The sequence below is a fragment of the Cydia splendana genome, chromosome 6 (genome assembly GCF_910591565.1).
Source record: "Cydia splendana chromosome 6, ilCydSple1.2, whole genome shotgun sequence".
NCBI classification, from domain to species: Eukaryota; Metazoa; Arthropoda; class Insecta; order Lepidoptera; family Tortricidae; genus Cydia; species Cydia splendana.
Window position 1 is genome coordinate 22,074,032 of NC_085965.1, and position 22,185 is coordinate 22,096,216.

The 22,185-nt window shown below is 47.8% G+C and overlaps 1 protein-coding gene across 1 annotated transcript; it reads right to left on the bottom strand.

Moving 5' to 3' along the window:
* Positions 1 to 623: 623 nt before the first annotated feature.
* Positions 624 to 21,684, bottom strand: LOC134791788 (zinc finger protein 133-like). The gene is made up of 8 exons (XM_063762945.1): positions 21,428 to 21,684; positions 20,446 to 20,584; positions 19,742 to 19,868; positions 18,777 to 18,904; positions 18,332 to 18,444; positions 15,910 to 16,138; positions 1,666 to 1,748; positions 624 to 737 (listed from the first exon to the last, which is right to left on the bottom strand). Exons 1-8 carry the CDS (start codon positions 21,541 to 21,543, stop codon positions 641 to 643), a joined length of 1,032 nt encoding a protein of 343 aa, XP_063619015.1. The 5' UTR covers positions 21,544 to 21,684; the 3' UTR covers positions 624 to 640.
* Positions 21,685 to 22,185: the final 501 nt, after the last annotated feature.

The following is a 22,185-nucleotide window of genomic DNA, read 5'->3' on the forward strand; positions in this document are numbered from 1 at the left end:
TCACATCTAGAGATGGGCCAATAAGGACTATGCCTAACTTCTATGAAATTATGACGTTTGAATAACACTTGCACCGGCTATGAAAATCGCTGCCAACATAGCCTGGTCTAACTATTTGAGTACTTGTTTCCAAGTTAGCCACAAGGTGGCTAACTCGCAGTCCTTAGGGCCTGTACAGACGGACTGCAACTTGTATGGGAACTGCACACTAACGTTGCAGTTGGTGTGCAGTTCCCATACTAATTGCATACCGTCTGTATCGCCCCTTATAGTTCAGTTAAGGAGATTATTTTTAAAAGGGCTTATATATATAATAAGGGCTGACGACCGGTCTGGCCTAGTGGGTAGTGACCCTGCCTGCGAAGCCGATGGTCCTGGGTTCGAATCCCAGAAAAGGCATTTATTTGTGTGAAAAACACTAATATTTGTTCCTGAGTCATGGGTGTTTTCTATGTATATAAGTATATATTTATCTATATAAGTATTGTATATCGTCGCCTGGCACCCATAGTACAAGCTTTGCTTAGTTTGGGGCTAGGTTGATCTGTGTAAGATGTCCCCAATATTTATTATTTATTTATTATTATTATTATATGTCTATGAACACCATACAGAAATAAGCCTTTTGAAAAGACACTCCTCAGTTATCTTCCTGTATTCGCATGTAGCTGGGCAGGATTCCGGAGCGCATTTTGGGGCGATTGTGCGCTTTCAACTCGTGACGGAGAATCATCTTCCTGCAACATGGTAAATAATATTCTGGTAATATTCTGTTAGAGTTAATACACGATCACGATGTTTTCCTGAAAATCTAATGGTAAATATCAAATGATATTTCGTACATAAGTTCCGAAAAACTCATTGGTAAGAGCCAGGATTTGAACCCGCGACCTCCGGATTGAAAGTCGGACGTCATATCCACTCGGCTCAGCCGCCACCGCCGCTTCCGCTGTTAGAGTTAGACCAAGAAAAGTCTGCAACGATTTTGATAGCACACGCAGTGCAAGTGTTATTTTAAGCGTCCAACTTCTATGAAATTATGACGCATAAATAACACTTGCACTGCGTGTGCTATCAAAATCGTTGCAGAGTTGTCTTGGTCTAACATGTGGGATGTGGGTCATCATAACATATTGCTTAGAGGTTGTGTACAAATCACGTGAGGTGTTTTCGGCTACTTTTTGATCCCCCTCCCCCTTGGGTGATATTTGGTGAGGTTTTTGGCTACCCCCCTCCCCCACATAACCTCACATGTATTTTTTTGAAATTTTTCCATTTCGTAAAATATTAGACTCGCTATTTTGAAGTGTGGAGTGAAGATTCGAGAAAAAATAAGTATCTACTCATGTGCTAGGTATTTTTTCTTAGTTTCGTCGTTTCGTTCACTGTATAAACCCCCTTCCCCAACGTAATCTGTCGTGATTTTTTCGTGACAACACCAACCAAACCAACAAAGGCTTTCGGGGCCGAAAAATCGATCTAGCCAAGTCTTATCTCTGGGAAAAAGCGAATTTTTGAGTTTTTATATGTTTTCCGAGCAAAGCCAAATATTATATCATATTTAATACGCATAGCGTTGTCTGTTGTCTCGCTCGAACATCGAGGCATGAGGGCATTTATTTACTAAAACTTTTTTTTTAACTGCTAATTTCCATGGTAACCCACCTTGTAGAAAAAGCTTTCGCACATATATTGCAGTTGTAGGGCTTCGCGTTACTGTGCTGAGACGCCATGTGGTTCTGGAGGGCCTGAAACAACCAATAGACAGGTGTAAGATAAGACCACCGATGAACAGCTGCCAGACGCCTGTATCCACCCGTTTATAGTGCAATACAATTTTAAAAAACCTGTTTTTCCGCCCTTAGTTGCCTGCCGCCCCGGGCCTTAGCCCCCCTTGGCCCTAGGGTAAATACGCCCCTGCCAAAATATTACTTTCTGCTGATAACTTGAACTTGACAGGGAGCCACAAGCAATCAAAATAAGTTTTTAGCAAAAATTTAATTTTTGGTACAAGCTTTTATCGCTGACTGTACTTCTCTTGTCAACACACACGAGACAATTGTAACGACCCCAAAACACAGTTAGGGTTCCGTTGTTTTATCATTATCATCGAGTTCCTATGGCCACTTCCTGTTTCCATCATCAGATCAGCCCGATGGTACCATTAAGGCTTTGTCACACAGGCGCGTTTTCCCGGCGGGGAGTGAGCGGGGCGCGCCGCTTTTACATATAAAACGCTCACGCCCCACCCGGAAAACGCGCCTGTGTGACGGAACCTTTATATTGCATTGTCACCTGACTTAGGTACATATGTAGCTTGCAAGATTTGATTACAGACACAGTAGAGCAGAGCGTCCCAGACAGACAACGGCGGGACAGGTGAAACTAAATAAAAACTTGTAGAGTTAGACCAAGAAAAGTCTGCAGCGGATTTGATAGCCCACGCAGTGCAAGTGTTATTTATGCGTCATAATTTCATAGAAGTTTGACGTTTAAAATAACACTTGCACTGCGTGGGCTATCAAATCCGCTGCAGACTTTTCTTGGTCCAACTTTAATAAACTAAACTTAGGCAACGTATCAATGGATACGTTTACACGAATTTTAAACTTCATGTGGATACACAATTAATGTATATTTCGTCTACCCTAACCGTAGACTAGGAATCCTCTAGACGGAGCTTAGAGCAATTATTTCATGAAACCGATGCTGCCAAAAATGCAGGGGTGCGGGAACGAGGTGAGCGAGTCCCGTGCTGTGATTGGTCCGTTCAAAGACACGGGCGTCACACAAAGACACTTTGACTCGAAAATGGAGTAAAACTACCGTATATTTGTGGCAGAGGGGGTAGCGCTACTATGCTCAGTCTAGAGGATGTCTTGTCTGTGACCATAACTGGATTGTCGCTTAGTTTCGTAAGTGACTTCTATTCTACGTCCAGCGCCAATTTAGGGCATGCTCCCGGGAATTCCCGGTTCTCATATTCCCGGGAATTCCCGGGAATTTTATAGTGTCAAAAGAACCGGTACTGAAGACCCGGTACCGGTACTTCCCGGTTCTCATCATATGACTATTTATTCCCATTTCAACAGTAGTAATGTTTTAGTACTTTAGCTCGGGACTTTATATAACATTTAATAATAGTGCTATGAAACGGGGGACTCAAATAACCCGACAAACTAACCTAGTAAAGTAGACATTCGTGCAGGCCGTCATAGTGCTGAGTGCATCGACTACGTTACGGCCGGGCCGTGTGGCTCGGCCCAGGCGGAGGCAGTGTGCCGGTTAATTTGGTAAAATAGGTTGGAACGCCAATTAAGTGTTTGTTTACAATAAAATAACTCATTTATTAATTCTTATGCAATTATTTATATGAAAATAAGTCATTCATAAAGATTGCACGCTAACACAAACAATTTCTTAAAAGTAATCAAAAGATGCCTTGAGAACCGGGAAGAACCGGGAATCCCGGTTCCGGCCATGCCCAGAACCGGGAAATGAAATTCTTGGTACCGGAACCGGTACTGCATGCCCTAAGCGCCATATATGGAGAGATTTGCTATGCGGCCGAATATAAAAAAAAAAAACTCGCAAGATTTGTTTAAGCTCTGGTTTCCTAGGATAGCGGTGCCGTCAATTATAGCGGCCGTCTCCATACAAAATACTACACCATCCATATTATTTTGTATGGAGACGACGTCTATCCTAGGAAAACAGAGCTTTACAGACCGTCAGACACACAGCGCCTCCCAGACAGACATCGGCGGGACTGGTGAAAGTAAAAATCTTGCAATAAATTAAACTTAGGCAACGTATCAATAGATACGTTTACAAAAATTTGTTGCGAACTGCAACGATGTTTCTGTCGTTGAATTATCGCTTAGTTTTGTGCATTAGTGGAAACCAGGAACACACACCGTTAGCGACTTATATTCGACGTCCAGCGCCATCTATGGAGAGATTCGAGTACTGTACTTTGTTGTAGTTCGTGTTTAGAATCGCAATCGCATAATAAATATGTGTCGTGTTTAGAGTCCAGATGCCACTATTATTCGGCCTATCCGTATTAGGTGTACTATATTATTACACCATTTACACCTACCAAAGACATATATAACTTCGTATAAGACGTATAAAGTCTAAGGAAAAAACGTTCAAGTAAAAGTCATTCTCGAATAGATGTCGCACACACCTTTAGCCTATCCTCAGCTAGATGGCGTGACGACACCGTTTCATATTTAACAATTTTAACACTTAGATATCAGTGAATGAACATGGATCAAAATGATATAAAAATAATAAAATCATTTATCCATATATATACATTATTTGATAACTGTATGCGTTTTAATTTTGAGTTTTAGTCGTGTGTCGATAGATGGCAGTAAATTTACAGTGACTACAAAATTTACAATGACAGGACCCCTCTATACTATCTATTCTTTTTGCACCTACTTATGATTCTTATGAAGAAAAATAGCTTAGTTTAATGTGCATCGCAAACAATATATTTATTATTTGAAATATATTATTGGGAAGTTGTTATTAATGAAGATTTTAGCTTGCAAATGATTTTTTTCTACTAGTAGTGGAACTATCAGTATCCCTACTTGACACCAGATGTCACAAGCTACTGACGAAAAATGTACTACTAAAACAATTTACAACTAATATTATAAGCAGAAGGGGTTGAAAATATACTTCCAGTTAATCTGGTTATAAAATAGGTGAAATTGTTGAGCATTACAGTTTTCGTTCGCCGAGACATCTATTGTCAACTAGCAGTACTGATAAATTCCGCTACTTGACCAGGGGGGTGTCACTACGCAGTTTAGGTACATTTGGCCGGCGCGCCGCCCGGGCCGGCAGGTGTATGGCAGTGGGCTGCCGCTCGACCGCACGATAGTCGGGTCACGTGGCGCTCGCACAAAGAAGATTCACCGTTCGTGCGCGGTTATAAGTTTCAATTTTGTTGCAGGCGGCGAGTATAGGTATAATTTTATACCTAAATGTGACTTTTGTGAAGGAGTGAATTTTCTGTACGGTAGTACTATTAGTTATTCTGTGACATGACGCTAGATGTCGACAGAGGCTTCAAGGCGTACGAAATGACGCGCGTTTTGGTAAGAAAAGTGATGTATGGAGTTAGCACTCTTTCTTTACTTCTCTATGGATATATCTGATGGAAATAGAAATAGAAATGGTTTATTTGGTGTCGAATACAAACTTAACCTATAATACAAATATCTTATACTAAACTGAAGATCGTAATTAAATTCCAAAAAAAGTACCACAATGTTGCCACTGCAATAATTTGTTTGTAAAATAGTAAATTCCTTTTTATAAATAAACATACGCTAAGATAATTTATTTATTGGTAATTTTACTCCTAAGATATAAAACAGTACTTTTATTTACTTAATTTTACATAAATACAAGACGCGCAAAAAGGGGCAAGATTGTCTTGCTTTTTTTGGAATTTTATTACGGTTTTCAGTTTAATATAATTAAGACATCAAATTTTTCTTTTTATTTATTTAGGAAACAAACAGTCACATACAAATATGTTTAAGCTTACAGATATACAATAAGACCTATAGTTCCATTAAATATAAAATTGTAACGCGAACTTTCCCAAATATACCAATAAACTATGTTTAGTTCACATGGAGCCTACTAGATGGCGCTAGTAGTCCTCGATTTCGACGTAAACATTAGCGATATTTTATCTTTCCCGTAGTTTTAAAAATCCAAAACCTTGCGTAACTTGTGTTATGTGTTGCCTAGATTTTTATGTAATCATAACGAATGTGCAAACTAAGATCAATGTAAATTTGATAGCTTCCAGTTCCTAGGCAATGGTTAGTTCCTTGCGCCTCACAAGATGGCTCTACTAGTACCCAATGTTTTGTTCTTAAACCCAATGTTCCTGGAGACTTAAAATTATGATTTCAAGCATTTCATAACACTTGTATTTTTAGTAAAACATAGCAAATGTATAGATTTAGATTAACGTAATCTTGAACACTCATACATGTATAGTTCTTCTATATGCACAAAGATGGTGTTAGTAGGCCTATCATAACTCGTTTCTGAAACCTGTAAAAAACACAGAACATCATGTAACATGTTCCTAAAAATATATCGAATGTATCTAAATAGTTTAACATACATAAAAAACAACGCGCATGTTCGTAAAATTTAACTGTTTACCAATTTGTCACTAGATGTCACTGTACAGCGCGCATACTGCATGGCGGTGTTAAGATTTTTCCTAGAATAAGGACCCGATGCACCGAATATTGTAAATGTTGAGAATTAGCTAGGCGATAGATTTGTACGGCCTGTGTACCCCCTGGGACCTTGTCGGACTATCTTATCAGAAATTAGGAGTTTTCCCGGTTCCCCTTGCGCACGACAGCTGTACGTCTTGGACGCTGCTCGGCCGTAGGAGATTCGTTAGATTAGTCAATTGTATATATGTGACGTTCCACGGGAAAAGGTACCTTATGAGGGTTTCTAGTTTCGGAGATATTAAATGTTTTGTAAAGAGGTGAAAAAATGCTCAATTTTTTTTTATTGTGTGATCTGAAACCTTAATGCCTAACGTTTGTTTACCTGTTTTTATTTTTGTTATAAGTTAGTTATAAGCCTAGTAATGTCGTCTCAGAGTTTAGTAGAAAAGGTACCTTATGGAAAAAAGATTGAAAATTCCCAAAAAAACTAGTCAATACGGGAAAAGAAGTTTGGTAGATTGGTAACTGTATTAGCATTCTGCAAAACTAATTTGATAATTTCAGTTCTGGTTGGGGCGCCTCGCAAATATTATAACCGTACATAGACCGACATCACAAATCCAAGTAGACTGCTATTATACCAAAGTTACTCTCGTCAAGTCTTTCTTAACTAGAATAATCTTCATTTGGTTTGGTCGCATGCAGTAAATCAGCCATTGGTTTGCTGAAAAATGCCAATACCCGACGCATTACCTTATGGAATATCTGAGGTCATTGAACCTCAATGCCGCTTATCTTCAATAGCAACCGAAATATATTATTGATAAGAAATAGACGATTTATACCATCTTAACCCCAAAATATTATTAGTTTATCCTAACTGTTCCATCATCATCATGCCTCATCATGTAACTTGACCACAAGGTACCTTTTCATTACATACAAATTATTGGTCTTTTTTAAGATTATTATGACGAAGAACTTATTAAATTTGGGGCAGTTTAATGTAAATTAATATTGTCTATTCATAAAAGATAAACTGTAATATGATTGATATTTTGTAGTGATGTATTATTAGATTTATTTCCATAAGGTACCTTTTCGTAAATGTATGGAGCAAATACTGTTATTGTTATGTAAGTTAAAAGTGGCATAAGGGGTTAAATATAGTATTTAGTTGGGGTTTTAGGATTTATTTCATTTGAATGACAGAATTTCTTTCATATGTGCTCAGAAAAATTGATTGTGTGTCACATTAAAAGTAAAAATATTCAATTTTGTGATTTTATATGAAAAAGTCAGAAAATACATTTTCACCTCTAAATCGGTATTGTTTTTTGCTTAAACTGTCTGTCAGTGTCGTTTTCTAATAGATAAAATTTAAATCTTGAGAGCTCATTGCAATCAATCGTGAAAATGAAATAAAACTTTATTTTCAAGAGATTGGTTAGTATACACATAAATCAGCCGATATCAAAAGTTTCTATTTGCATTACAGAACAAGTCGCAATATTTTTTTAATCTCAGATATATAAGGCATTATTATTTGTAGTCAACTATGTAACTTACTTCAGGAACATAGTTTTTTAGGCGGCTAAACTTAAAACTTCTCTATCGTAAAGTTGCTCATTTCACAACATTATTTTCAAAAAATCATATCTCTGTAACTACGCAACCTAGAAGGTTGATCTTTTGTGTTATCGATAGCTTATTTATTGTAGATTACTGGGGTATGCATAACTCCATACCCGCCATAAGGTACCTTTGACCGTGGGACGTCACATATATCTGTATAGTATTAGCGCCGACTGTTGAAAATTAATATACGGCTATCTGCCATCACTCCGTGTTTCTCTTCGCTCCTCATCGCACGCCCCACCTCTCGGAGAAAACTCCCCTACAAAATAATGATATTGATAATAAGTAGAAACAGGGCTAGTTCGGTTCTGCCTATAAATAGGAAGATACACAGAAGTAACAATTGGATACACAACTCATAAAGTACCAAGTATCGCTCATGCTTCCAGACGTACATACATTGCATAAGACTGTAAAACAATGACTTTTTTTTTTAACTAAGTATGTAATAACATTACACTGCTATGGAAATATTTGGCTCCGCAGACCACTACTATGTTTACCGAAAGACAATGAGAAGATATCTAGATTTATGAAGTTAACATTATAATTTTGACAGGCTCGTCTAAAGAAAGTATTTTTGGCGAAATTAGAACTACAAAAGCTATGCGTAAACAATATCAGCTACGCCGACGATATGGTGCTGCTGAGTGCCTCTCCCTGTGGGCTCACTAAGCTGATAGGTATTTGTGAACGGTACGCGAATAGTCATGGTTTAAAATACAATGTTAAAAAGAGCGAATGTATGGTCTTTAAGGTTAGAAACAAATGCCCATGCGATATCCCACCTATAACACTATACGGGGAGGTACTCACTGTAGTATCACAATTCAAGTATCTCGGACATATTGTGACATCTGACCTTAAAGACGATACAGATATTGAACGCGAACGAAGAGCATTGTCTATTAGAGCTAATATGATCGCCCGTAGGTTCGCTAAATGCTCTAAACAGGTCAAGGTCACTCTTTTCAGAGCGTACTGTACTTCTCTATATACTAGCGGCCTATGGGCGAACTACACAGCAACACGGTACAATGCTCTTCGAGTACAGTTCAATAACGCTTTCAGGGTACTGATGGGGCTGCCGCGATACTGTAGTGCATCAGGGATGTTTGCCGAGGCGCGGGTTGACTGTTTCTACGCGAGTATGCGCAAGCGATGTACATCCCTGGTGCGCCGGATCCGCGCCAGTACCAACAGTATTCTGAAAATGATCTCGGAACGTGTAGACTGTGTATATCTCAACAATGGCTGTGCTATACACCTAAACCAAAATGTAAAATACGTACACTGATACCTGATAACTTGTGAGGCGAACCAAATAAGAAAGCGCAGTAATTGAAATTAATCGAAGTGACATTTTATCAATATTTTGACATTTTTTATTAATTAACATTATTAACTTTAATTTGTAATTTAATGCTCTAATATTTATTTTCATTTAATCAAGTCGTTATTATTATATTTTATTTTGATTTAATTTCATTTCTTTTTAATTTCGATTAATTTATTTTTCTCTGACGTTGTATAGAATATAGATCATAAAACTAACAATATTTTATAAGTCATAGTCGTAAGTACTAACAAAAATGATTTCAGTTGGTCTTTGAATAAATGATAATTAAAATTAAATTAAAAAGCTGATATGGAATGTTTGGGGGTGACGAGTGGGAATACGACGCGGCAATTTAAAAACATTTTTTTCAAGAAGAGTGGAAGAATCAATGAGGCTATTTAGGAGTTTATACAGAAACATTTGATCTATAAATACACGTCTTTTTTCTAGTGGCCCAAGACCACGACGGTGTGTGCTATTCTCTGACATGTTCAAACCGTAGCGGAAGTGGAGCGACTTTAATAACTTGTTTTGAATTTTTTCAATTCTTTTTATGTGAACGGTATATTGAGGTGTCCAGACAACGCTACCAAATTCTAAAATGCTACGAACATAAGAGGAGTATAATACTTTTAAGGTGTTTGGATCTTTAAATGGCTGAGATAGTCTAAGTATCAGACCCAATTTCTTGTAGGCCTTCGTGGTGATGTGGTCTATGTGTGAAATGAAATTGAGCTTAGAATCTAAAATAATGTAAAATAATGATGCCACTTAGCATATGCCGATGACTAAAATGGATGCCACTTAGCATATGCCGATGACTAATGTCCACCTAATATCCTTAGCCATGGCGCCGGTTTTGGCTTTTTTTGATGGGTCGTGTACTCTAGTGAACTTACCGCTCTGAACTTGAACCCCCGGCCGCACAGCTGGCAGACGAAGGCGGGCGGCAGGTGCGTGCGGCGGTGCGAGGCGAGGTTGGAGGCGGAGGCGAAGGCGGCGCCGCACGCGCAGCGCGCCGGCCGCGCGCCCGAGTGCGCGCGCGCGTGCACCGCCAGCGCGTGTAGAGTACTCTAGTGAACATACCGCTCTGAACTTGAACCCCCGGCCGCACAGCTGGCAGACGAAGGCGGGCGGCAGGTGCGTGCGGCGGTGCGAGGCGAGGTTGGAGGCGGAGGCGAAGGCGGCGCCGCACGCGCAGCGCGCCGGCCGCGCGCCCGAGTGCGCGCGCGCGTGCACCGCCAGCGCGTGTAGAGTACTCTAGTGAACATACCGCTCTGAACTTGAACCCCCGGCCGCACAGCTGGCAGACGAAGGCGGGCGGCAGGTGCGTGCGGCGGTGCGAGGCGAGGTTGGAGGCGGAGGCGAAGGCGGCGCCGCACGCGCAGCGCGCCGGCCGCGCGCCCGAGTGCGCGCGCGCGTGCACCGCCAGCGCGTGTAGAGTACTCTAGTGAACATACCGCTCTGAACTTGAACCCCCGGCCGCACAGCTGGCAGACGAAGGCGGGCGGCAGGTGCGTGCGGCGGTGCGAGGCGAGGTTGGAGGCGGAGGCGAAGGCGGCGCCGCACGCGCAGCGCGCCGGCCGCGCGCCCGAGTGCGCGCGCGCGTGCACCGCCAGCGCGTGTAGAGTACTCTAGTGAACATACCGCTCTGAACTTGAACCCCCGGCCGCACAGCTGGCAGACGAAGGCGGGCGGCAGGTGCGTGCGGCGGTGCGAGGCGAGGTTGGAGGCGGAGGCGAAGGCGGCGCCGCACGCGCAGCGCGCCGGCCGCGCGCCCGAGTGCGCGCGCGCGTGCACCGCCAGCGCGTGTAGAGTACTCTAGTGAACATACCGCTCTGAACTTGAACCCCCGGCCGCACAGCTGGCAGACGAAGGCGGGCGGCAGGTGCGTGCGGCGGTGCGAGGCGAGGTTGGAGGCGGAGGCGAAGGCGGCGCCGCACGCGCAGCGCGCCGGCCGCGCGCCCGAGTGCGCGCGCGCGTGCACCGCCAGCGCGTGTAGAGTACTCTAGTGAACATACCGCTCTGAACTTGAACCCCCGGCCGCACAGCTGGCAGACGAAGGCGGGCGGCAGGTGCGTGCGGCGGTGCGAGGCGAGGTTGGAGGCGGAGGCGAAGGCGGCGCCGCACGCGCAGCGCGCCGGCCGCGCGCCCGAGTGCGCGCGCGCGTGCACCGCCAGCGCGTGTAGAGTACTCTAGTGAACATACCGCTCTGAACTTGAACCCCCGGCCGCACAGCTGGCAGACGAAGGCGGGCGGCAGGTGCGTGCGGCGGTGCGAGGCGAGGTTGGAGGCGGAGGCGAAGGCGGCGCCGCACGCGCAGCGCGCCGGCCGCGCGCCCGAGTGCGCGCGCGCGTGCACCGCCAGCGCGTGTAGAGTACTCTAGTGAACATACCGCTCTGAACTTGAACCCCCGGCCGCACAGCTGGCAGACGAAGGCGGGCGGCAGGTGCGTGCGGCGGTGCGAGGCGAGGTTGGAGGCGGAGGCGAAGGCGGCGCCGCACGCGCAGCGCGCCGGCCGCGCGCCCGAGTGCGCGCGCGCGTGCACCGCCAGCACGTGTAGAGTACTCTAGTGAACATACCGCTCTGAACTTGAACCCCCGGCCGCACAGCTGGCAGACGAAGGCGGGCGGCAGGTGCGTGCGGCGGTGCGAGGCGAGGTTGGAGGCGGAGGCGAAGGCGGCGCCGCACGCGCAGCGCGCCGGCCGCGCGCCCGAGTGCGCGCGCGCGTGCACCGCCAGCGCGTGTAGAGTACTCTAGTGAACATACCGCTCTGAACTTGAACCCCCGGCCGCACAGCTGGCAGACGAAGGCGGGCGGCAGGTGCGTGCGGCGGTGCGAGGCGAGGTTGGAGGCGGAGGCGAAGGCGGCGCCGCACGCGCAGCGCGCCGGCCGCGCGCCCGAGTGCGCGCGCGCGTGCACCGCCAGCGCGTGTAGAGTACTCTAGTGAACATACCGCTCTGAACTTGAACCCCCGGCCGCACAGCTGGCAGACGAAGGCGGGCGGCAGGTGCGTGCGGCGGTGCGAGGCGAGGTTGGAGGCGGAGGCGAAGGCGGCGCCGCACGCGCAGCGCGCCGGCCGCGCGCCCGAGTGCGCGCGCGCGTGCACCGCCAGCGCGTGTAGAGTACTCTAGTGAACATACCGCTCTGAACTTGAACCCCCGGCCGCACAGCTGGCAGACGAAGGCGGGCGGCAGGTGCGTGCGGCGGTGCGAGGCGAGGTTGGAGGCGGAGGCGAAGGCGGCGCCGCACGCGCAGCGCGCCGGCCGCGCGCCCGAGTGCGCGCGCGCGTGCACCGCCAGCGCGTGTAGAGTACTCTAGTGAACATACCGCTCTGAACTTGAACCCCCGGCCGCACAGCTGGCAGACGAAGGCGGGCGGCAGGTGCGTGCGGCGGTGCGAGGCGAGGTTGGAGGCGGAGGCGAAGGCGGCACCGCACGCGCAGCGCGCCGGCCGCGCGCCCGAGTGCGCGCGCGCGTGCACCGCCAGCGCGTGTAGAGTACTCTAGTGAACATACCGCTCTGAACTTGAACCCCCGGCCGCACAGCTGGCAGACGAAGGCGGGCGGCAGGTGCGTGCGGCGGTGCGAGGCGAGGTTGGAGGCGGAGGCGAAGGCGGCGCCGCACGCGCAGCGCGCCGGCCGCGCGCCCGAGTGCGCGCGCGCGTGCACCGCCAGCGCGTGTAGAGTACTCTAGTGAACATACCGCTCTGAACTTGAACCCCCGGCCGCACAGCTGGCAGACGAAGGCGGGCGGCAGGTGCGTGCGGCGGTGCGAGGCGAGGTTGGAGGCGGAGGCGAAGGCGGCGCCGCACGCGCAGCGCGCCGGCCGCGCGCCCGAGTGCGCGCGCGCGTGCACCGCCAGCGCGTGTAGAGTACTCTAGTGAACATACCGCTCTGAACTTGAACCCCCGGCCGCACAGCTGGCAGACGAAGGCGGGCGGCAGGTGCGTGCGGCGGTGCGAGGCGAGGTTGGAGGCGGAGGCGAAGGCGGCGCCGCACGCGCAGCGCGCCGGCCGCGCGCCCGAGTGCGCGCGCGCGTGCACCGCCAGCGCGTGTAGAGTACTCTAGTGAACATACCGCTCTGAACTTGAACCCCCGGCCGCACAGCTGGCAGACGAAGGCGGGCGGCAGGTGCGTGCGGCGGTGCGAGGCGAGGTTGGAGGCGGAGGCGAAGGCGGCGCCGCACGCGCAGCGCGCCGGCCGCGCGCCCGAGTGCGCGCGCGCGTGCACCGCCAGCGCGTGTAGAGTACTCTAGTGAACATACCGCTCTGAACTTGAACCCCCGGCCGCACAGCTGGCAGACGAAGGCGGGCGGCAGGTGCGTGCGGCGGTGCGAGGCGAGGTTGGAGGCGGAGGCGAAGGCGGCGCCGCACGCGCAGCGCGCCGGCCGCGCGCCCGAGTGCGCGCGCGCGTGCACCGCCAGCGCGTGTAGAGTACTCTAGTGAACATACCGCTCTGAACTTGAACCCCCGGCCGCACAGCTGGCAGACGAAGGCGGGCGGCAGGTGCGTGCGGCGGTGCGAGGCGAGGTTGGAGGCGGAGGCGAAGGCGGCGCCGCACGCGCAGCGCGCCGGCCGCGCGCCCGAGTGCGCGCGCGCGTGCACCGCCAGCGCGTGTAGAGTACTCTAGTGAACATACCGCTCTGAACTTGAACCCCCGGCCGCACAGCTGGCAGACGAAGGCGGGCGGCAGGTGCGTGCGGCGGTGCGAGGCGAGGTTGGAGGCGGAGGCGAAGGCGGCGCCGCACGCGCAGCGCGCCGGCCGCGCGCCCGAGTGCGCGCGCGCGTGCACCGCCAGCGCGTGTAGAGTACTCTAGTGAACATACCGCTCTGAACTTGAACCCCCGGCCGCACAGCTGGCAGACGAAGGCGGGCGGCAGGTGCGTGCGGCGGTGCGAGGCGAGGTTGGAGGCGGAGGCGAAGGCGGCGCCGCACGCGCAGCGCGCCGGCCGCGCGCCCGAGTGCGCGCGCGCGTGCACCGCCAGCGCGTGTAGAGTACTCTAGTGAACATACCGCTCTGAACTTGAACCCCCGGCCGCACAGCTGGCAGACGAAGGCGGGCGGCAGGTGCGTGCGGCGGTGCGAGGCGAGGTTGGAGGCGGAGGCGAAGGCGGCGCCGCACGCGCAGCGCGCCGGCCGCGCGCCCGAGTGCGCGCGCGCGTGCACCGCCAGCGCGTGTAGAGTACTCTAGTGAACATACCGCTCTGAACTTGAACCCCCGGCCGCACAGCTGGCAGACGAAGGCGGGCGGCAGGTGCGTGCGGCGGTGCGAGGCGAGGTTGGAGGCGGAGGCGAAGGCGGCGCCGCACGCGCAGCGCGCCGGCCGCGCGCCCGAGTGCGCGCGCGCGTGCACCGCCAGCGCGTGTAGAGTACTCTAGTGAACATACCGCTCTGAACTTGAACCCCCGGCCGCACAGCTGGCAGACGAAGGCGGGCGGCAGGTGCGTGCGGCGGTGCGAGGCGAGGTTGGAGGCGGAGGCGAAGGCGGCGCCGCACGCGCAGCGCGCCGGCCGCGCGCCCGAGTGCGCGCGCGCGTGCACCGCCAGCGCGTGTAGAGTACTCTAGTGAACATACCGCTCTGAACTTGAACCCCCGGCCGCACAGCTGGCAGACGAAGGCGGGCGGCAGGTGCGTGCGGCGGTGCGAGGCGAGGTTGGAGGCGGAGGCGAAGGCGGCGCCGCACGCGCAGCGCGCCGGCCGCGCGCCCGAGTGCGCGCGCGCGTGCACCGCCAGCGCGTGTAGAGTACTCTAGTGAACATACCGCTCTGAACTTGAACCCCCGGCCGCACAGCTGGCAGACGAAGGCGGGCGGCAGGTGCGTGCGGCGGTGCGAGGCGAGGTTGGAGGCGGAGGCGAAGGCGGCGCCGCACGCGCAGCGCGCCGGCCGCGCGCCCGAGTGCGCGCGCGCGTGCACCGCCAGCGCGTGTAGAGTACTCTAGTGAACATACCGCTCTGAACTTGAACCCCCGGCCGCACAGCTGGCAGACGAAGGCGGGCGGCAGGTGCGTGCGGCGGTGCGAGGCGAGGTTGGAGGCGGAGGCGAAGGCGGCGCCGCACGCGCAGCGCGCCGGCCGCGCGCCCGAGTGCGCGCGCGCGTGCACCGCCAGCGCGTGTAGAGTACTCTAGTGAACATACCGCTCTGAACTTGAACCCCCGGCCGCACAGCTGGCAGACGAAGGCGGGCGGCAGGTGCGTGCGGCGGTGCGAGGCGAGGTTGGAGGCGGAGGCGAAGGCGGCGCCGCACGCGCAGCGCGCCGGCCGCGCGCCCGAGTGCGCGCGCGCGTGCACCGCCAGCGCGTGTAGAGTACTCTAGTGAACATACCGCTCTGAACTTGAACCCCCGGCCGCACAGCTGGCAGACGAAGGCGGGCGGCAGGTGCGTGCGGCGGTGCGAGGCGAGGTTGGAGGCGGAGGCGAAGGCGGCGCCGCACGCGCAGCGCGCCGGCCGCGCGCCCGAGTGCGCGCGCGCGTGCACCGCCAGCGCGTGTAGAGTACTCTAGTGAACATACCGCTCTGAACTTGAACCCCCGGCCGCACAGCTGGCAGACGAAGGCGGGCGGCAGGTGCGTGCGGCGGTGCGAGGCGAGGTTGGAGGCGGAGGCGAAGGCGGCGCCGCACGCGCAGCGCGCCGGCCGCGCGCCCGAGTGCGCGCGCGCGTGCACCGCCAGCGCGTGTAGAGTACTCTAGTGAACATACCGCTCTGAACTTGAACCCCCGGCCGCACAGCTGGCAGACGAAGGCGGGCGGCAGGTGCGTGCGGCGGTGCGAGGCGAGGTTGGAGGCGGAGGCGAAGGCGGCGCCGCACGCGCAGCGCGCCGGCCGCGCGCCCGAGTGCGCGCGCGCGTGCACCGCCAGCGCGTGCGCAGTGCGCGCGCGGTACGGGCACGCAGTGCACAGGTGAGGGAGGGCGTTGGTATGGGTCAGCCTGGAAAATAAGCATAGATAACATATAGAACAGGCCACAGGGCTATAACCGCGAAAATAACAAGCTATAGGTAACCTTCGGTCGTGTTTTAAAATTCGCCACTCGTTGCGAATTACCTATTCGCACGTGTATCGTACGTTTTACAGCACATATCGCCCTTTAAATTTTTGACGTAGTTACGTAATGTGCTTATTATAGCACCGGTGTCGTAATATAGCACTAGATGTACTGTAAAATAATAATAATGCCGCCACACCACGCCGCCGGAGCCACGCCGTTTTGTCGCATAAATATTGTTTAGTTTTAAGTTTGTAAAATACATATGCATGTTAGTCTGTAAGATATTTGTAAAGCCCCGTCTCCATATGACGCGGCAAACCATCGAACATTGGCTCGCGCGGCAGCCGCGCGCAATGGATACCGGGCTGGCTCGCGAGCCAACTAGGGCTTCCAAATACCGGACTCCTTTCAATACCAGTATTAATACCGAAACTGTCTTCATCAATACCGGGAATCCCAATTGGTCTATACAGTCATCGCAGTCAATGTAGGCTGTAGACTATCTCCTCAAAATACCTTCTTTAGTCGCTGCAACTATCATCTGCAAAGATGCTGTGGCCAATGATGATATAGATAGGTATTTTTTAATTGAAATATCAACCGTTAAGTTTGGTTTAGTATAAAAACGAATAGAAATGTTAATTAATCATTTGATTACAATCATTTCAATCAAAATAAATAATTTTCTAATTTTCCTGAAATTTCCCGATTTCACGGGATTTCTCGGAACTGGTCCTGACCCGATCCCGGGAAATTTGAAACCTTTCCCGAGACTGATATTGCATGCCCTAACCGGGATCCCGCGATCCCGGTATTGACTATGAATCGCTTAAATTTTTTGAATTTTATTAAAAAAAGGCTCACTGTAACACCAGATATGTCCTTAGCTTAGGAAATTAAGCAATAATCGCCATCTGCAATAATTATCATTTCACCGTCCAGGTTGGTAATCATTTTATCCGCCTTGTTGACTTCACCAGTCACATTTTTAGTTCAACCTAATAAACCAGCCAATAAATATTCAGTTTTGGCACCAAAAATTCGTTAGCCATACTACCTAGTCGGTCCATAAGTCCTGTCACAAAGGTATTGGCTGATAAAATGTAATACGAAGGTTTTAATAAAATAATATACCCATGATTTGAAAGCTTGTTTATTATATTACTGATCAAAACGTATTATAATTAATTTAAAACTTATATCGTGACTTAAATTTATTCCTGGCGGCTTAGCACGGTCGCGTTTTTATCCCTTGTCACCATGCCTGTCACGTTCTAACAAGTATGTAAGTGCGAAAGGGACGCGCATAGTGATAGTCGATAAAAATGGAACCGTGCTGAGCCCGCTGGTTACATTGTGATTGTCGTTAGACGCGAACACGCGGCAGGATTGTGAAAAATTATACGTCACAAAAGGGAGTATAAATTCAATAAATATTTTTAATTCTTTATTTGTATGAACCTACTTTATTAGAACTTTATTTTGTCACCAGCATTTAGTTATTTGACCAGTCTGCAATTCTACTAATACCCTTTCAACTTAGGATACTTTCCAGTAACACGCTTATTTTTGATTGCCGAGTACATTTGGTAAAACGTGTACAGTAGTAATTTCAGCAGTCCAATACACTTGTATTATAATCTAAATACATATGCATATATGTATCTATAACATTTTTAGTAAAAACCTTTGTGACAGAATGTATGGCCCGACTAGGTACCTACAATTCATTACTAACTAATTATATTAATATCATATCCTGAACATCAGAATTCGTCACCAAATATTTATCTAACGCATATGCACAGATCTTGTTTAAATTAAATGATCTTCTTTAATTAAATGGGCAAGTAATCTTCTTCATACAGCCGAATTTGATCATTTTAATGGATTTTAAACGTTTTCTTACACTTTAAACGGCACATTTTCCTGAAAAATGCGTTTAAACAGACGGGATCCCGGTATTGGAAGCCCTAGAGCCAACTCGATGGCTCACGCGGCAGCCCGGTATCCATTGCGCGCGGCTGCCGCGCGAGCCAATGTTCGATAGTTTGCCGCGCAATATGGAGACGAGGCTTAATATGGGCCTTGTTGCCTGATTTAAAATTTAAATAACTAGCATCTTCCCCATACCTGTGTCTCTTGAGCCGCGACATAGACTTCATTTCCAAGCCGCACGACTCGCACACATAGCCCCTGGCCGGTGTTCTACACGACGGAAGTTTCTCGTGTTCGGTGAATTCCTCCTGCAAGTGACATTAACATTAAATCATTATAAAACTTATAAGACAGGTACATATAAAAACTTATTATAAAACTTATAATTTGATATACAAAATCAGATATCAGCCAAATAACCTCAGCTCTTTTCAGTGGGTCTCAAATAATGTTGAAATAATCGAGTCTGGAGTAAATTCATGTTTCCAAGTTTTTTTACTTTTTAATTATGTAGGTACCTAAATATATCGTACATAACGTTGTCTGATCACTACCCATAGCATAAACCTTCTTGAGTTAACTGCCGAGCTTAGTTAATTTGTGTAAGAATATCCCATTAATATTTATTTTATTTGATTACCTGCGTATTAAAGGACGTACGACACTTGCCGCAGATCCACTCCCGCGCAATATCCGCGTCGCTTGCCTTATAGTAGCCGCCGTGCTGATCCTGCCCATCGCTCCAGTCTGACGCCGCATCATCACCCACTGTAAATAATATACATGATTTTAAGTTTATACAGATCAAACCTTCGAGCAACACCGGCTTCCGACACGTCGGAGGCCCAAGCAATATCTTACCATATAGGTAGTTGTTCGATTTGTAGCTGGCCCCGAACGGCTAATTCTTTCGCTATTTTAAAGTAAAACCGCACGTATGCCTGCATAAACAAAGATAGGGTCGCTTTAACCGGTTATTGAATTACGACTTTATGATAATTGGAATAAGATTCAAAACGAACTAATGGAATAAGATTCAAAACAAACTAATGGAATAATATTTTGCGAGGCTGTGTGTGGTCCCTCTACGGTTATTGAGTGCCGGCGCCTCGAACGCTACATAATCGTCTAAAACGTGTCATCGAGATGCGTAACAAAGGCGCGTTTTCGGAGAGCGCACGTACATTGTTTTTTTTAGCGTTGGACTAGCCCGCGCTCAGGTGCCAATTAGAATTATACGCCAATGATCACCCGTTTTTTTGCAGGTAGTAGGTACGTGCAGTTTTTACTTACAATAGACAAAGAGATATCTGTAGAGGGCCAGCTTGAATGCTACGAGTAACGACTACTAGTATACTTGGAACAATTTTTAGAATGTCATTCAATAGGCCCACGTAGAACGAGCCGCCTCGCGAGGAATAGCCGCGCAGTGCAGCGATCTCGGTGGAGACGTGCCTCGCCCGAGTCATTACGGCCGCAAGTGCGTTTGCTGTGCTCGAGGTTCCAGCGTTCTGTGTAGACCCCTGTGCCTTATTATTTATTTTTAATTTCTTATTTTTGTTCACAAGTAGACATCTTCCTAACATGAAAAAAAGCCATATTAACCCATCTCTAATTCTTGTTGCAATCTCCATTGTGTGGTCTCCGCTGTCTGCTTGAGTCGCGATGCCTGCCGCACTGTGTGTTCACACTCACTGCAGATATGTTGTGGCTTGCCATCATCTTCTGTAATCTATGAATACAGCAGATATATAACAAAAGTTCCTATGAAATGAAAGGATATAGTAATAGAAATATTCATCACAAGCAGGTTAGCTTTGGAAGCTCAGCAGAGCATTAGTATGAAATATGGCAAAGGGGTAACTTACAAACTGGATAATTAGGTCAGTTGCAATTACTTGGATAATATGTGGCAAATATGACCACCCTATAACACTTAGACTTGACATTTAGATTTTATTCTAGAAATTCTAGACTAGTATTTTTTTATACAATCTTTTTAATGTTTGACAATCCTTTTGTGAAATTCTTAGTGTTAAATTTGATATGTATAATAATCCAATTTTATTATGGAATAATATTAACATCAATAAATTGCTCTGATAATTAGATTAAGATTAATTACGATTCATAAGAGCTTGTTGCTAGGCCTACATGAATAAAGTATATTTAAAAAAAAAAAAAAAACACCATGTTATTGTATTTTTTTCTTTGATATTTTAGTACATTAAAGAGGCGATGAGGCTTGAATCATGTATCTCTTTATCTGGACTACTAAAGGGTGACAAAGTCTAACAAAATATACTAACCTCTATACCTAAGATGTATCTAATGTTGAGAGCAACATCCAAGTCCTGATCTCCTTGGAATATATTCCTTCCATCAGACCTTAGGCACAGTCTGCATGTTTTATTAGATGACTGATTCTCTAGAATTTCTCTTAATGAACTGAAAAATAAATATATATTTTCATTAATGTAATATGGGTGTCTACAATTTCTTGACTCTTTTGTAAGCCCTAGGGCCAAACTGTACAGACTTTGTTTCCTTTCCACTGACTGGGTGTGAACACCTCTGATGTAATATTTTGTTAACTGACAGTTCGTAAACCTTATTAAAAGGCATAAGCACCATCGATGGCCAGTTAAGAGTGATGCTGTTTGAACATCAATAATTATGCTCCTAAATAAATGGTTTGTTAGTAGTGTAAAATTGAAAAGACAAATGTAATTAATCGAAACAAATTTACAAAACGAACCATTCCTGAGGTTTGCTATACAGATGTTGTGCATAATTGTTTTCCATCGTATTTTCTCGGAAACGTTCGTCGTCGTTCGTATTTGTCATATGTTACTTCAGTCAACCTCAGTACCTTTTGTACTGAGACTGACTGAAATAGCAAGACGCGTTCGTACGTTTCCGTGAAAATACGATGGAAAATAATTATGCACTATCCCTGTACCAGTGGGGCGACACTCCTGACTTCGGTCGAACTCGGCTCCGTTCGGCTCAGCTTGCTCCGAACAATTATTAGGGTTGGCACCACTTGACTTCCTTTTGCGTGCACGACCACAGATAAGATAATCACTTGAATTTTGACAACCCTAAATAGCCGAAAGGGATAGTGCCACATATTAGAAAGGGATAGCGTGATTCGACCCTGAACCGCTGTCAAATTTCGGGTTTGTAGGAAGTGTCCTTTCTGTACGGTAGTACTATTATTTCTTCTGTGCCTGTACTTGAATGTCTATTAGTGTATTGTATACATACAATGTAACAGTTTTTGCTTACCTCAGTACTTTTTGCTTCTTTTGCTTTATATTCGCCTGCTGTAGTTTAATTCTGTTAAATTCTGCCTTGTTTAGTTTCATGGCTAACAGTTTTTTCATCAAAATGATACTGGTCATAGCGAAAACGCCATAGAAGTAGATATTACTCCAGATCCATTACTGATAACATGTTTGAGAGACACGTATGACTATATAAAGGCTATGCCTTCTCAAAAAATCTAGTAGCAAGAAAGCTACAATATAATTATTACCTAAAATTTAATAACAAACTAAATGGGCCGAAATCATGCCCAAATGAACTTAAATAAACGATACGATAACAATAACAACGACATGACAATGACATGTCAAACTTACATGACAGTGACAGTACGTTATGAAACCATTCGAGCTTTAGAAATACCTGCTGACTGGTATAAATTTACGGCGTATTTACACGATATTAGTGAAGATTCCAATGGTTATAAATAAGTTGGTCAAGCAGATCTTGTCAGTAGCCCCCACAGTCGCGTTCGCGGCTTCGCGCTGTGATTCGCGCACGAGTGTGGAGCGGGCTCAAGCTATATACTCATCCCTTTTTTTAGGTGCTAGTGCCAAGCTATAGTACGACATCAAAGCCACTTCCTACCATAGACTTATTAGTGCTTCCTACGTATCTGTCGCATTTTTGACGTCAAATGCTTAAACATGGCAACAATTTAGTATGGACATTTTTAGGGTTCCGTACCCAAAGGGTAAAACGGGACCCTATTACTAAGA

Excerpts from the sequence above, each read along its gene's own strand:
- LOC134791788 (XM_063762945.1), bottom strand. The coding sequence starts at position 21,543 with ATGACCAGTATCATTTTGATGAAAAAACTGTTAGCCATGAAACTAAAC. Across the intron at positions 20,585-21,427 it reads AAGAAGCAAAAAGTACTGAG|TTCATTAAGAGAAATTCTAG; the intron begins GTAAGCAAAAAC and ends TTTATTTTTCAG. Across the intron at positions 18,905-19,741 it reads GCAACAAGAATTAGAGATGG|TGGGTGATGATGCGGCGTCA; the intron begins GTTAATATGGCT and ends TATTATTTACAG.